This window comes from Bos indicus, chromosome 2 (assembly GCF_029378745.1).
Source record: "Bos indicus isolate NIAB-ARS_2022 breed Sahiwal x Tharparkar chromosome 2, NIAB-ARS_B.indTharparkar_mat_pri_1.0, whole genome shotgun sequence".
Lineage (NCBI taxonomy): Eukaryota > Metazoa > Chordata > Mammalia > Artiodactyla > Bovidae > Bos > Bos indicus.
The window spans coordinates 22,294,021-22,309,412 of NC_091761.1; the positions used below are offsets into that span (position 1 = coordinate 22,294,021).

At 36.4% G+C, this 15,392-nt stretch overlaps 1 protein-coding gene across 3 annotated transcripts in view; it reads left to right on the forward strand.

Annotated features, from left to right (window-relative positions):
• GPR155 (G protein-coupled receptor 155) overlaps positions 1 to 15,392 on the forward strand; it is a 40,203-nt gene that overhangs the window by 17,262 nt on the left and 7,549 nt on the right. For all 3 annotated transcript variants that reach the window (XM_019970619.2, XM_019970627.2, XM_019970641.2), the window contains 7 exons: positions 703 to 820; positions 4,613 to 4,697; positions 4,797 to 4,887; positions 5,953 to 6,163; positions 9,892 to 9,996; positions 12,223 to 12,359; positions 13,853 to 13,948. In XM_019970619.2, coding sequence (XP_019826178.1) covers positions 703 to 820; positions 4,613 to 4,697; positions 4,797 to 4,887; positions 5,953 to 6,163; positions 9,892 to 9,996; positions 12,223 to 12,359; positions 13,853 to 13,948 — 843 coding nt within the window. The remainder of the gene's footprint in view (positions 1 to 702; positions 821 to 4,612; positions 4,698 to 4,796; positions 4,888 to 5,952; positions 6,164 to 9,891; positions 9,997 to 12,222; positions 12,360 to 13,852; positions 13,949 to 15,392) is intronic.

A 15,392-nucleotide genomic window follows, 5' to 3' on the forward strand; every position in this document is an offset into this window, starting at 1 on the left:
TAACAACCCTCTTTGAGGTGGGATGGGGAGGGAGTTGGGAGGGAGGTTCAAGAGGGAGGGGACATATGTATACCTATGGCTGATTCATGTTGATATTTGGCAGAAAACAACAAAATTCTGTAAAGCAATTATCCTTCAATTAAAAAAATATTTTTTTAAGTATACAGGAAGATGTACATAGGTTGTATGCAAATACTATAGAATTTTGTATAAGGAACTTGAGTATCCTTGGATTTTGGTATCTATCTGTCAGGGGATAAGGACGGGTCCTAGAACCAATTCTCTGTGGATACTAAAAGACAACTGTAATGACAGTTGGTGATAACTTTGCATTTTTTAATAGAAGTAATTGAATTATTAAAAATTTACCTCTCTTATTACTTTTCTAGCTAAATCTTTGCATGTCTCAAATTATACTGGAAAGAAGTTTAGCATTTTCTATGTAAACCTTTACTAAATATAAGCTTAGGATTTAGAATCTTGTCATTATCTGTTTCAATTAAATATGTACATTGTTAAAGGTGCCGTATAAAAAGGTTTTTAATCATAAAACTTACTGTTTTAGTATAACTAAGATGCAATAGTTAATTGCTCAGCAATAATTTTAAATGAATAATTACAGTTGCTGTGAATAAAACACATGAGTATGAGTCATGTGAGTATGACTGATTTCGGGGTTTTTTTTATCATTTTTTTCTTCAGTCTATCGTCTGTGCTGGAATGATGATATGGAATTTTGTTAAAGAAAAAAATTTTGTTGGACAAATTCTGGTGTTTGTCTTATTGTACAGCTCCCTCTATAGCACCTACCTGTGGACAGGTAAGTTGGATCATGAAGAGAAATTTAGGGTCGCCCTCCCCTCCATCGCTTGAGGTTCCAGCTTCTAGTGATCTATTTTAAGTCTAGTGGTACAGGATGAGGGAACCTGCTCAGGCAGTTGTACTCACTAACTAGGCAGTCTGCAAAGCTGAGTTCTGTTTCGTGATCACTCTTTTTCCTACCTGGGCTCAGATGGTTTCCAGTCACATGTCCTTGTCCTCAGGGCCTTGGGTTCTAGGCCACAGTCCCCAGAGCTCCCCTTTGAGCCATCGAGGGTGCAAGCACTGGAAGCAGGCAGAGAGAGAAGCTATGGGCAGAGGGGGATGAGGATGTGAGTTGTGTACCAGAGGGCGCTTAGAACCCAGCTGAACTGAATGAACAATAATTCTCATTCTGCCCTAAGCAAATGACTTAACTTGAGGTCTCAGTTTCCTTATGTGTAAGCACCTTACAGGATTATTTTAAGAACTAAATTAAATATGGATGTTTATGCCTGGTACGTGGTAGGCGCTCAACAAATTTAATTGTATTTTAAGTAGAGGGAAGAGCAGTAGTATAAGAACAAGAAAAACAAGTGATTAAAAGGGTATGGAAATAGAAGAATAGTCAGTAAGAAAAAACTATTTTTCATTTCAATTGGCTCCAAAAAGGATATTCAGAATGTTTTAGCACATTGCTCATTTGAAGGAAAACATTAATTTGGGTGCACGCATTCTGGTATGTTTATGAATCAGTCAGTCTGGCTGATTTGTAGTCGTACCACAAATGCAAACCTGTAAAATGGCACATAAAAGGGAATTGTAGAATTGTTGCGCTAGTTATAGCCACTGTTAGGAGGCAGGGGAAGTGGCTGGAGGGAATAGGCCTTTGATTTCATGCCTTCAGGATCAAAAGCAGGACCCATCTAAGTCAACAGCTTTTTGAAGTGAAGCAACAATGCGGTGAGAAATTACAAAATGAATTCAGTGCACACAGGAGGTTTGTAGTTTTTTAAAGGCAAGTACACTTTGCATGGTGTGAGGGTTTTCATGAGGTGTCAAATTAAAAGAGCCTAGAGATTATTTCCAAATACAGAAGAAACAACTTGGTCTCTAATACTTAGGTTTATTAAGGTTAAATTTATAATGAGAATAAGAGAGCAGTAAAGAGCTCAGTGTATCAAAAAGCCCCAAGTTTCTCTGAAATTCTCTTCAAGCATGAATACCAAAATCTCCAAAGAAACTGTTCTGAATTTCCTGACCCCAATGAAGGTGCCCTTTAACCTTAAGATTATTATAACAGAATTTTGAATCTAAAAGGTCATTTTAAATCATTTGGTTCAGCCATTTTCAGTTATACTCATTTGTAAACCACCCTCATGAATTTTCCCATATCTGCATACCACGTGTCCTTTCTTTCCCCCTTAAAATTAACTTATTTTTTTAACTTTAATATTACAAATTTAGCCTTATCTCGGTAAAATCCCAGGTTTTATGTATCAGTTAAAATTTTTTCAAGCACGTGTTAAACACATAATTAGTAAAAAAAAAAAAAAAAAAAAGTTCATCTTTGTGCCACCTACAGTCTTCTTGCTTTTGGGAACACCAGTCTAGTTAAATCTTTCATTTTGCAAGTGAGGAGAATAAGACTTGAAGAGTTTAGCTGATTGAGGCACGAGCTCTCACAGCTTCGTCAGTGAGACATCCAGGCCTAGACTGAGCCTTCTGTTCATTTGTCAATATTTTCACAAGGCAGGAATAAAATGACAAACATTAGAATTTTCAGGAGTCCCCTCACTATTGTAACACAGTTGGCACTCCTTTGTGATTGGTTGCTTGTTTCCCTGGCACCTTAAACCTGAAACAATAGAGGGTACAAATGCCTTGGGAGGAGCACTGGTATGATAGTATCTCTTGAACTTGAGAACTGAGTGGGTTCCGTATAAAGAAAAACAATTCTCAGGGAGCTCAGTGTTGATTCGTGTTATGGATAGCACAGTGTTATTTAATCTGTATAATCTTAAATCTAGATATAAATTCCTTGTTGTTCGGTTGCTAAGTCGTGTCCAACTCTTTGTTACCCCATGAACCCCAGCACTCCAGACTTCCCTGTTCTTCACTATCTCCCAGAGTTTGCTCAAACTCATGTCCATTGAGTCAGTGATGCCATCCAACCATTTTATCCTCTGTCACCCCCTTCTCCTCCTGCCCTCAATCTTTCCCAACATGAGGGTCTTTTCCAGTGAGTCAGCTCTTTGCATCAGCTGGTTGGACATTATATATAGCTAATATACAATTTTAAAACCAATGCAAATTCATTAGATTTAAACAAAAATACAAGCTCAGTAAGTAGTTAGCAACATTAACTGACATGACAAAGGATCTTATTTTGCTAATCTGAATCACAGCTTGAACTCACTTCTCTGATAGGGTTTTTTGGGTTTTTTTGGGTTTTTTTTTTGACCTACCTTTACTTTGATGTGTGGGCTTATGAGCTGGTTATCTCACCGCTTTTCCCTCTTCAGACTACCACAGAACATTAACTTGAACTGTGTTGTGGTATCATTTGGCCTTCACTTGCCTCAAACTTAATATAAAACCAGATATAAACCCTGAAATAATGAGACTGTGCTTTGGTTATAAGATGGTCACCACCGCAAATAAAGCAAAAAGAGTTCATATTTCTCATAGAAACTTCCAGATCCCTAGGAGATCCAACCAGTTCATTCTGAAGGAGATCAGCCCTGGGTGTTCTTTGGAAGGAATGATGCTAAAGCTGAAACTCCAGTACTGTGGCCACCTCATGCGAAGAGTTGACTCATTGGAAAAGACTCTGATGCTGGGAGGGATTGGGGGCAGGAGGAGAAAGGGACGACAGAGAATGAGATGGCTGGATGGCATCACTGGCTCGATGGATGTGAGTCTGAGTGAACTCTGGGAGTTGATGATGGACAGGGAGGCCTGGTGTGCTGCGATTCATGGGGTCGCAAAGAGTAGGACACGACTGAGCGACTCAACTGAACTGAACTGAACTGAACGGGTCAACAGACAAGTTTTAGAACACTGAACGGAGCTGAAGGACTTAACCTTCTGTCAGAAGACTGGGTTTCTAGTCTTGCTCTGCCCTCTGCTGGCTGTGTGGCTTGGGCAAACCCTTGTTTACACAGCTATAAAATGAAGGAATTAATTTAAGACAGTGGTCCCTTCCAGCCCTAAAGTTTGAAGCTTCTATAGCTGTGTAAAATTTATAAAATAAGATGTTACTTCTATAAATAATTGGGTATAAAGTATAAGGAAAGCTCATGAAATATTTGTTTTAAAATATCTGTCCAAACGTTTAAAACATTTGTTTCTGTATTAAGTTTATATTAAGGCCCATCATTTAGACTTGGTGAATTTTCCAAAAACAAACCTTTGTGAGAATTACCTATACGTTCTTAGCAACAGCAGAACAGGGGTGTTTTTATTTTTAGAATTGTTCTGTATCCAGTTAAAAAATTTTTTTTTCCCCACAAATATACTTCGATTCCAAACACATGAATCAAAAGAACAAAATGATTTGGGCTTTTTGAAAAAGTCCTCATGTATAAAACAAGAAGATTTTAGTAAAGAAGCAATGTAGGAGGGAAAACAAATGATTTTGAATTAAGAAAACTTGCTTCAAAATATTGGGAAAAGCATTTTATTTAGAAAGAGTAAATTCTAGGGCAAGAACTACAGACTAGTATTGAAATAAGCTTGGTTAAAGTTCCATGAAGTCTGATCAACATCAAGAGTAATCACCTATCTTTTAATCTCTATTTCTTATTCTTAGGCCTTCTAGCAATTTCTTTATTTCTTTTGAAAAAGAGAGAAAGGGTACAAATTCCTGTTGGAATCATCATAATATCTGGCTGGGGGTAAGTTGGTAGCTTTCTGTTTGCTTACCTGTTCTCACATACACAGTTACTATTCATCTCTCTCTCTCTGTCTTTCTCTCTAAACTCTCATTATTATAGGATTCCTGCTCTCCTTGTTGGTGTTCTTTTGGTAACTGGAAAACATAATGGAGAAAGCATTGACTCAGCCTTCTTTTATGGAAAAGAGCAGGTGAGAAGAGTTTATTGACAGTTCTGTTCTTGAGAATGTCTCTTTTTAGCTGCTTAATGTGTTTTGCTATACTTACATTGAAATTAATTTTGAAAATTTATTCCAGCTTATTGCTTATCACACTGGTGATCCTATGTCACTTTGTTAACTTACACCTCAAAATGTGATAAATATTTTTACATGTCTATAAAAAAGAAAATGAAATTAAAAAACAAAAATGATTTTACATACCTAAGCCTGTTTTGGGGCTTCACTGGTGGCTCAGATAGTAAAGAATCTCCCTGCAATGCAGGAGACCTAGGTTCGATTCCTGGGTCAGAAAGATTCCCCTGGAGTAGGGAATGGCAACCCACTCCAGTATTCTTGCCTGGAGAATTCCATGGACATTGGAACCTGATGGGCTACAGTCCATGGACTCACAAAGAATCAGACATGACTGAGCAACTAACACATATGTCTTTTTAAGCTGAAGATTATAAGTATTAGCTGTAATTACTTATCTTTAGTGTTATCACCATATAAGGTCTCTAGTTAAAGTACACTTGAGCTATGTGTTACAGCAAACAAAAACTCTGATGTGAAGAAAAAGTCTATAAGTGCTCAGACAGTAAAGAATCTCCCTGCAGTGCGGGAGACCCAGGTTTGATCCCTAGGTCAGGAAGATCCCCTGGAGAAGAGAATGGCTACCCACTCTAGTATTCTTGCTGGAAGAATTTCACGGACAGAGGAGCCTGGCAGGCTGCAGTTCGTGGGATCACAAAGAGTCAAACACAACTAAGCAACTATCACTTTGACTTACTTTAGATTACTAGTAAACAAGGACATGATACATAATGAAAAGAACAGCTAGACATCACATTTGATTAGAGACAAACCCTAATTTCTCTGTAAGTACTTTACATTCCTTCCATACTCTTCCTCTTTTTTAAGAACCACTGTTATAGAGCATTTATAGCTACTGAGATAATGCATTTTCCACCAAAAAAAGTGCCCTTAAGTCATCTACTAAGATTATCAAGCTGGGATTGTGAAAAGTGGCCTAACGTCTCTCTGCAACATTGACAGATGATCATCACAGCAGTTACCCTGTTCTGCAGCATTGTGATAGCTGGCATATCACTCATGTGTATGAACCGCACCTCCCAAGCAGGACGCTATGAAGGTTTCGACCAGTCTCAGGACCGCAAAGCAGCAGAGCCAGGAAACACTGCTTTCGAGGACAGTCCAGTGCCAGTAAATGAACCCGAATCTTTTACAAGTTCTGTCCCAGAAACAAGTATGATCCTTAAATATAAAGAAACTTTTATATGCCTATATAGCATGTACTCTAAATGTTTTGTGTAAGGGAACTTCCTTGAATTATCTTCAATATCACAAGTATTTGTAAAATGGGGAACTTGAATCATAGTCAATAATAGAAAGAGCTTACAAGTTCATTTATTAGATTCTTGTTTATAAATCTTTTATGAGGATAATCTTCTGTGAGAATAAGTCTAATCCTCAGACTTCTTTGGGCCTGAGAGTTTAGAGAAGAGTAACAACTTCGGGAAGGCTCTTTCTAGGAAACAAAACATCTATGTTTATTAACAACAGTGCATCAAGTAAGCACCATCAATAAAATGAACTAAAGAGGCTTAATTGAAGCAGGGCTAATGGTAAAAGTTAGGAGTTGGCATACTGCAGTCTGCCACCTGTTTATGGCCCCAAACCTAAGAATAGCTTCTATGTTTTTAAAGGGTTGAAGGAAAAATTTTAAAAGACAAATATTTTATGACACTTGAAAGTTATATGAAATTCAAATTTGTGTCCATCACATGTTATTGAAACACAGACATGCTCATTTACTTCTGCATTGTCTGTGGATGTTTTCATGCTGTATTGGCAGAGTTGAGTCATTCAACAGACACCCAGTGGACTGCAAAGCCTAAAATGTTTATTTATAGTGAACATATGTCCCTGTGTGAAAATATGACCCTAACCAGTGACATTGTTAATGTGCTAACAGTTGTATGGGGTTTGCCTCAATTCATGAAGGGAATTCAGCAATGGAGCTTGCATCTTGGATTCATTGGTGCATGCAGAGATTTCATAGACATCAACCGTTGTGCTGGGAAATGTAAACGATGGCCTCTATTTTTTTAGAGAGTTTGTAGAGTAGAGCGATACCTGATCTTAAAACTATTAGTTGTAAATAGCGATAAGTAGAGAAGAAAGAGAAAAAAGAAAAGGTTTAAAATTCATTTTAACTGTCTTAAAAGGAAGAGGATCCCATAAATCTCACTGCTTATATTGCCTGCCTCCCTCCCTCCCATCTTTCATCATCCCAAACTGGAAGGAGATAGGACCGGGGGTAGAAACAGGGATATGGAACCAGCCTGCCTAGGTTCAAGTCTGACTCTAGAACTTTATTATTTGGTCATAGGCAAGTTTCCCGTGCCTTGGTTTCTATATCTGATGCTGATAACACCTGCTACACAGGACTGTGGGGTCCCACTACATAGGGCTGTGTTTGGCCAACAAGTGATTTACATCAACCCTGCTTCAATCAGGCCTCCTTTAGTTCATTTTATTGGTGGTGTTCACTAATTTCTTTGTTAGATCCTTTGTGATTATAGCATCAGAATTTCATTCTTTTGAGTCCTCTTGACTATTTTCCATTTGAAAATGGAAATTTAAGGATTATGTGTACGTGTTCACTAAAATTTTAAAAGCCATTTCTCTGACATCTAGAGTACTTTTCTGAACATGCCCAGCATCCTTTCCTTCCTTGCATTCTTTGTGGACTCTAAACGTTTATCCTATAAATCAATCTACTGTATGTTTTCAGATAGGTTGTAAAGACCATTCAGCACTCTCTAAGTCTTCTTCTCCTGCGAGTGTTTTAGAACTGTCCACCAAAGCCCTGAGAACGTGTGCAGAGATTCCTACACTAAGTGTCTTAACCCCAGAGACTTTTGCTGCTGTCTTTACTGTCCTTTAAAAATAGCAAATAAACAGTATCATAGATATTCTTTAAACCCTGTCATCATCACCTCCAGCAGGATAACTAGCTGGCACCTTTTGTATAAATAAGTAGAGAATCAGAAGACAGTTATGGCTTATCTCAATAGAAAACCTTCTGTGATGTTTATACCTCTCCTCTTACCTCACTGCTTTATAATTGCTTTTTAAATTATCAGTATAACCCACTAGACTATAAGTGCTGTGACTGACTTGCCCACCATTGTAGCCTCAGCACCTAGCATGGTGTCAGGTTTCCTATATATGTTTAGTAATATTTGTTAGATGAATGGATAGATGGATGGGCTGATAAGCTATGACGTGATTTTCTGAAGCTGCCTGAAAATTGCTAAGGCAAAGTTCTTGTTTATTTGCCTATTCACCCATGTTCCTAGGAAAAGGGTTTTTAAACCTGTCTGGTTATTTTCCTTCCCTACGGTCTGCTCTTTTCTGCTTTGCTAATAGTATTAATACATAGCACATTAGATGTCCAGCCTGGCCTCCCCTAATCTCAGAATCCAAAATAGTTCACTCCCCTCTGCCCCTCGCTACACATTTGTCAGAGACACGTGACTTGCTTATAAGTATGGAATTATAATTGAAAGGAAAATTAACCTACTTTAATATGAGATCAAAGGTTCAGTTAATAAAAGAGAAGGCAATATCATCTCTCTTATATGTGGAATCTTTGCAGGGTGGGGAAAGCTCATAGATACTGAGAACAGGATTGATAGTTGCCAGAGGTGGGGAGTAGAGCATAGGAGAAATGCTCTATGAAGGAGGTCAAAGGGTAGAATGAAAAGATAATAAGTGTGGTGTATTACTGAGCAACAAACACACACACACACACACACATAAATAAGAAGGCTCATGTTTGAAGGGGAAAACTGCTATATGTGTATGTTCCCTACACATATGTCCTTGGAATGGGCTGGCTTTATATCTGTTTTGTTAACAATTTATCTTAGTGGATTTAAGCCTTCAAGTTCTGAAGATAAGAGGCAGAGCCAGATGTTTTCTTTTCTTTTTCAATTATTCTGTGGCATCATTATCTTAAATTTAGAAAGACATTTGTAATAGTTTTATTATAGATGATTGTTTTTATACTTTGAAATCTTTTTTTTATTTTTAATGACACTACTGAAAAATTAGAGCGTATTATCAGTGAACGTTTCAGCCTATGAATTAAGCTTTTTAGTACATTAAGCTCTAATACAGTTTATCACTGAAGTTATTCTATTACAATCCATATCAAGGAGCACCGTGTCCATGTCTGAGTGTGATGTTTTAAAGGACACTATGCAGTTCTCTGAATATACAGAGTAAAATTACAGCTCTATGGTAGGTGTCTCAGTGTGACTTCTATAAACCAATCTACCTAAAAACCAGCAAGAGAGTTTCAGCAGCATATATCTAAAAATAAAAAAGAATACAATTGCTTTTACTGCATCTTCTAAACTGGTAGAAGACATGTTCTTGAAAGAAGTGAGTTTTGAGCTAAACTTAGAAGAGAAGAGGGTTTGGATGAATTCTGTGTCAAACTAGAATTCATCCAAGGAGTAGTGAAATCAAAGCTGTATTTTAGGAAAGTGGTCAAATTCTTATTTCCCAAAACACACTGGAAACTAATAACATAGCATGGATAAAAACGTCTTCCTTAAAAAAATTTAATTAATTATGGGAATTCCCTGGTGTTCCAAAGATAACAGCTGGAGAACAAACAAAAACATTTTCTTTGTCTTATACAAAGAAGAGGCATTATGTAAAGGGGCTGATCCTTTGTCTGACACTCCTTAAATGTTAATTTATACATAAGCACATTTAAATACTTTTTGATAGTTACCCATACATTGAGGCTGTATGGAAAATCTCTGTGTGTATATAAATGAATTCGGGGATTTGTTTTTTTTTGGGGGGGGGGGTTGTTTTATTTGGCATCTCTTTACATTGTCCATTTTTTTGTGATTGGACTCTCCCATCACAACCTATATTTTATCTATATAGGTTGCTGCTCCTGCTCTATGGGAAATGGTGAATTATGCTGCCCATCCACGGAGCCAGTAGCAGACATAACCACCAGTGGGTCTGTGACTCCTTCATTTGAGAAAAGTAAGTGCCTCTAGGCTATGAGGATGAGCCTAAGGAACAAACGATTTTTTAATCTTATGCCTTAAAAGAACTCTACATAGAATTTCTATAGAAGCTACACTGTTTGAGAATATTCTCATAAGATGGAAGAAAGTGCAAATAATACAATAATTGTGCACAGATAGGGTATTTATTATTTTTTTTATTTGCATGGAAATTCTCCAGTAAATTTAACCCGAGTAGTAATTCCAAGAAGTTTGCCCTAAGGATCATTATTTTCTCTTTGGCATCTCATTTTAGAAGCTGAGACTTTTCCCCACTCCATTCCCCCAGGGCCAAGACTAATTAGTTAGTGCTTAATTACATTTTGAATCCATATGCTTTAAAATATGCCCTTTCTTATAAAATAATAAAAATCTTTAAAAGTAATAACCTTTTGACGTATAGACTAATAAACAGACTGAATCACATTTATGGTCTGAATTTCAAATTATTTAAAACAACTGAATATATGTAAATTGCAATGTACCTTCAGTCAGTTATGCCTATTTTTAAAAATCAAAGTAGAGAAAGAAACCCCACAAAGTCCTCTTTATGATGGAGCATGTCAGCTGTTTTGCTGCCAAATGTTTTTATATTTTAAAAATGTTGCAAATATAATAAGAAATGATGCATGCTAATCACTTAGCACAGTGAGTAATGTACAAACGAAATGCTTATTAAACGTGGAAACAGGGACTTCCCTGGTGACCTAGTGGTTAGAATTCTGGCCATTCCCTATGGTGGCCCAGGTTCAATCCCTGGTTGGGGAAGATCCCACAAGCTGTGCAGTGCGGCCAAAAATAAATAAATAAAAACTTAAAGATAAGCATAGTAGCAGCAGCAGTTGTTGTATTATTGTTCGGGCAGATATTGAGCCTTCACTTCCATTCAGCAGGAAACCTCTCTTGGTATCCAGTTACAGGTGTTTCAAGTTACTTGTGTGCCCCTTTTCTAAAGCTAATATTTCTTTACATCAGAATTCCCAAGGCTTTACTCCTTACTTTTTCCTTCCTACACAATATACCTAATAGTAAGGTCCATTGACAAATTCAACATGTGATTTGACTCATCAACCTCAGGTGGAGGGTTTTCCCCCCCAGAATCCTGTTACAATTTGCTTATATCATTTCTCCATTAATATGCTGATTCCTGAAAAAACCTGTTTAATATAGGAACTTCTTAGATTTTCTGATCATATTTTATGAAAACAAATATTGCAATATGTAAAAATGCAGATAAAAGATAGTAAAATGGGTTTTATGCATTTTTATCATATTTGTACATAATATTTTAAGACCAAGTTTATTATATACATGGCTAGAATTTTTCAACACCAAGATATACACAAATAACTGTTATAAAACAGGATCATACTATATAAACAGTTCGGCAGCCTACTTTCTTTTTGCTATTAACCTTTATTTTGTGTGAACTTTCATCCAGGCTATTACTATTATGTCATACTATGTTTAATGCTTGTATATGTTCTTTTCTAAAAAGAGGCTTTAGGAAATACAGTTTTTGTAAGCTTGAAGGTAAGGGCTGTAAAATGGTGTTTTTTAAGCCCTGACTTTTTGTAATAGACTGTATGTTAGACTAGCATCTGTTTTGTAAAAATGTTTTCTCCTACTTTTGATGCCATTGATATAGGGGAGCTGAGGTAACAGAATAAAGGTTTCTTGTGAAAGACTTCTCACTTCTCTTTTTGGCCAAAGAAAAGTCACGCTTATGATTTGGACTTGCTTCCATATGCAAACAGAACAAAGTGTATAATATTTTTTATTTGGTTCCGTAAAGATCTTTTCTAAGCAAATTCTAAACTTTTTATGAAAGGCAAGTGGTAAATTTGCTTTGCTATTAGCCAATATAGGATATTCATACCAAGAGGTAGATTTATATAACAGGAGAAACTTGTTTTTAAATTAGCCTTAAAAATTTGTGTGCGCATGTGTGTGTGTTACACTGTCGAATAATGTAGAAGGGAACTATTGCATCTATTTGTATTTTTTGGATAAAAACACTCTACAAGTAGAACTCTCCTAAAACAACACGAAGGAGCCTTCTTTAGACTTCATCTAAAATAATATACTGATTCTGAGCTGAGAATGTGCATATGTAGTGGTTTGCTTAGGAAGTCATTATGAATTTAAAATGCATTCAAATAAAAAGCTCTGATTACAAATTGTTGTGCTTACTGTTTTATAGATGAACATTGTGTGAGTCGCTGTAACTCCCAGAGCTGCATATTAGCCCAGGAAGAGGAGCAGTATCTACACAGTGGAGACCAGCAACTGACTCGACATGTGTTGCTGTGTTTACTTCTCATTATTGGCCTGTTTGCTGTAAATGTTTCTTTTGATTTTGTCTGGGAGCCATTTCTTTAAATGTTTGACAAAGGTTTTTTCCAGGCATCTGGGAGAAACTTGGTTGCTCCTTCCCAGGGGAGTTGCAGCACTAGCATCTCCTAATCGTGAGCTAATGTTTTGGGAGGAAGAAGAATGAGTAATTCACATTACTCTGTTGCTTACGTGCTTCAGTAACTCATTTTGCTTTGAATACTTACTCATCCTATGCTCTGAACCTAGAATTTGGAGTAAAACCAGTTATGTCTGTGATGTATACATGGCTACTTAGTCCTAAGTTATTCCTTGACTGACTTCAGTAGATAAATGTCTACATGGTCTCTCAGAAGACAGTCCTCAGACAAATAAACTTTTAAAAATAATTTTACATTATGAAAATAATACAAGGACTTCATACAATGGATACCATAGAGAAAAGAGGAAAAATATCCATCATACTATTACCTTCCCTTTTTTAATATAGTTTTCATGGTTCTAATAATACATACAGATTTATGTCCTGCTTTGTGACTTATATCAAACATTTTCATGTTGCTGCAAAAGTGTTCTAATTGTTACTTTAAATAGCTCCTCAATAAACTATAGAGGATATGCATTACAATTCACTCAATCATTTTCTTATGGATTGTTCCTAGATTTTTAGAATTCACCAATAAACATCTCAATGCAGTATATTTCCTTATCATAGATTCTCAAAAGTTGGAAAACCTGGATTAAATAGCATAAATATTTTTGTGTCTTTGGATGCATTCTATTAAGTTGTTTTCCAAAGGAGTAGTATAGGTTTGTAAAGTACTCTCACCAACATTGACTATTACAAATTTTTTACTTGATAATTTTATAAGTGAAATATAGCACTTCATTTTAAAATGCATTTGATTATCAAAGCATTTTTAAAAATTAGTTCTACAAAGTCTTCTTTTGTGAATTACTAGTTATTATATAATTCTTTGTGATGGTTCAAGTATAACTAGCCTAGTGATAGGCAATGGACCATGTAACCTATGAAGAAACTCTCTTACACTTTCCACACTGCAATGCTTGTTACATAGAATCGTATCAGCCAGCACCATTTTAGCTGCTGTTTAAGAACAAAAATCAAAAATTAAGAAATGGTGCCAAGAATTGCTGCTCGGTGATGTGATTGTTTTCCCTGTGTAAAACTAATTTTAAAATCAGACCTGTCTTAGGCTAGTTGAAGTCCTGATGTATTATGTAAGCTTCTGTATTATGGCTCATGTCTTCTTTCTTCAAATCTGATCAGAATAGATGCTGTTTGAATGACACCTGTCAAGAAGAGAGGTTTAAACCTCGTGTTTGAAAGACAAAGCCTCTGTATTCTCTTGGGTGTTTTTCCCTTTAGTCCTTTTCTTCCTAATTATTAAGTAGATAAATTATTGTACTATGTTCTGGATAGAGAGAAATGATCAGCTTGCTTCATTTTAAAGTCCTATTTTCTCCTTCCTTTACAGAATCTTTCCAGTTGTTTATGGTGGCTATTCAACCAAGAGCCTGGGAGACTATATGTTGAATTACAGTTTTTCTGTGCTGTGTTTAACTTTGGCCAGGTATTTATTTACTGAGAACGTTGAGGAGTTTCTGTTTTCCTGGATGGTTTGATTAGGAGGTGGTAGTACGGATGTTGTTGTTTTCTTCTAAATCAAAAGGGTTTCGTTTGTTTGCCAGCTGCTGGTATGCGTGACAGCTGACAGCTGCTGCCTATCTCCTAGTAGAGATGAATTATTATATTGGTTAAAGTCATCAGAATGCACACTGAGTGTTTCAGTCAGAAATACCAAATAGTTTTTTGCTTTGGTTTTGAGATAAAGGATGGTAATTTAAGCAGGGACAAGATGTTCCAAGTTCTTTTTAAACTTCATTGTAGCCTTAAGAAGTTACTTTGGGAAAATGACTTAACTTCTTTGAGCCTTTAGTTTAGTCACTTATTTAAATGCACAACATTTCATTTACATTTTGTTGTTTCTTGAACTATAGGTACTTATATTCTCTTTTAAAAAATCATGCGGCATATAAATAAAATTTGACCAAGGATAGTAGATACGATTCCCTCAGAGTGTACCATATGCCAAACATTTTAAGCATTTTACATTAATTATTTAATTTAAACATCACAATAATATCTGTGAAGTAGACTCTTACCCCCTAGTTTAAAAATTAGAAATTAAAATTCCATTGAAGATTTAAGAATAAATGAAGGTGTCCTTGGTGGTGTAGTGGTTGAGAATATGCCTGCCAGTGCAGGGGACACGGGTTTGATCCCTGGTCCGGGAAGATCCCACATACATCAGGGCAGCTAAGCCCACATGCCCTAGAGCTTGGGCTCTGCGAGAAGAAAAACCACTGCAGTGAGAAGCCCTAGAACCACAGAGTAGAACTACAGCCCTAGAACTACAGAGTAGCCCCTGCTCACCACAGTTAGAGAAAGCCTCTGTGTAGCAAAGAACACCCAGAGCAGCCAAATATAAATAAATAAGTAAATATTTAAAAAAAGAATAAATGGTATTTTGCATACTGGGAAAATATTTTTATGTGAAAACTAGACATTTTTATTCCACTTCAATCCCTTGCTTTTTAATTAGAAAATATTAGTCCCCAGATTAAGTATCAGGTTGAAAAAATACAGTACTTGAAATCACTGGGTTTGCTTATTAAACCTGAAATAATTGGCCATATGACTTAGTTAACATGTATTAGTATATAACATGCATATTTAGACAGACGAGTGACCTATCCATTTATTATAGTCAGACATGAGCATGCCAAGGACTCCTTGATGTCCACCTCACTGTGGTACTATTTACAGTCTGAACTATAAAATACTAGGTTGAAAAATCATAGTCTTACTCAGTATCTTGCATTCAGAAAGCCCACTCCAAGCTGAGCCATTCCAGGACTGGGACTCACAGAGCTTCACAAACAGAAGCTACTGCCAGGAATGTTGCGTTTGAAATGTGGCCCCCACAACTTATGGTTGAAGTGCTTCAAAGAAGG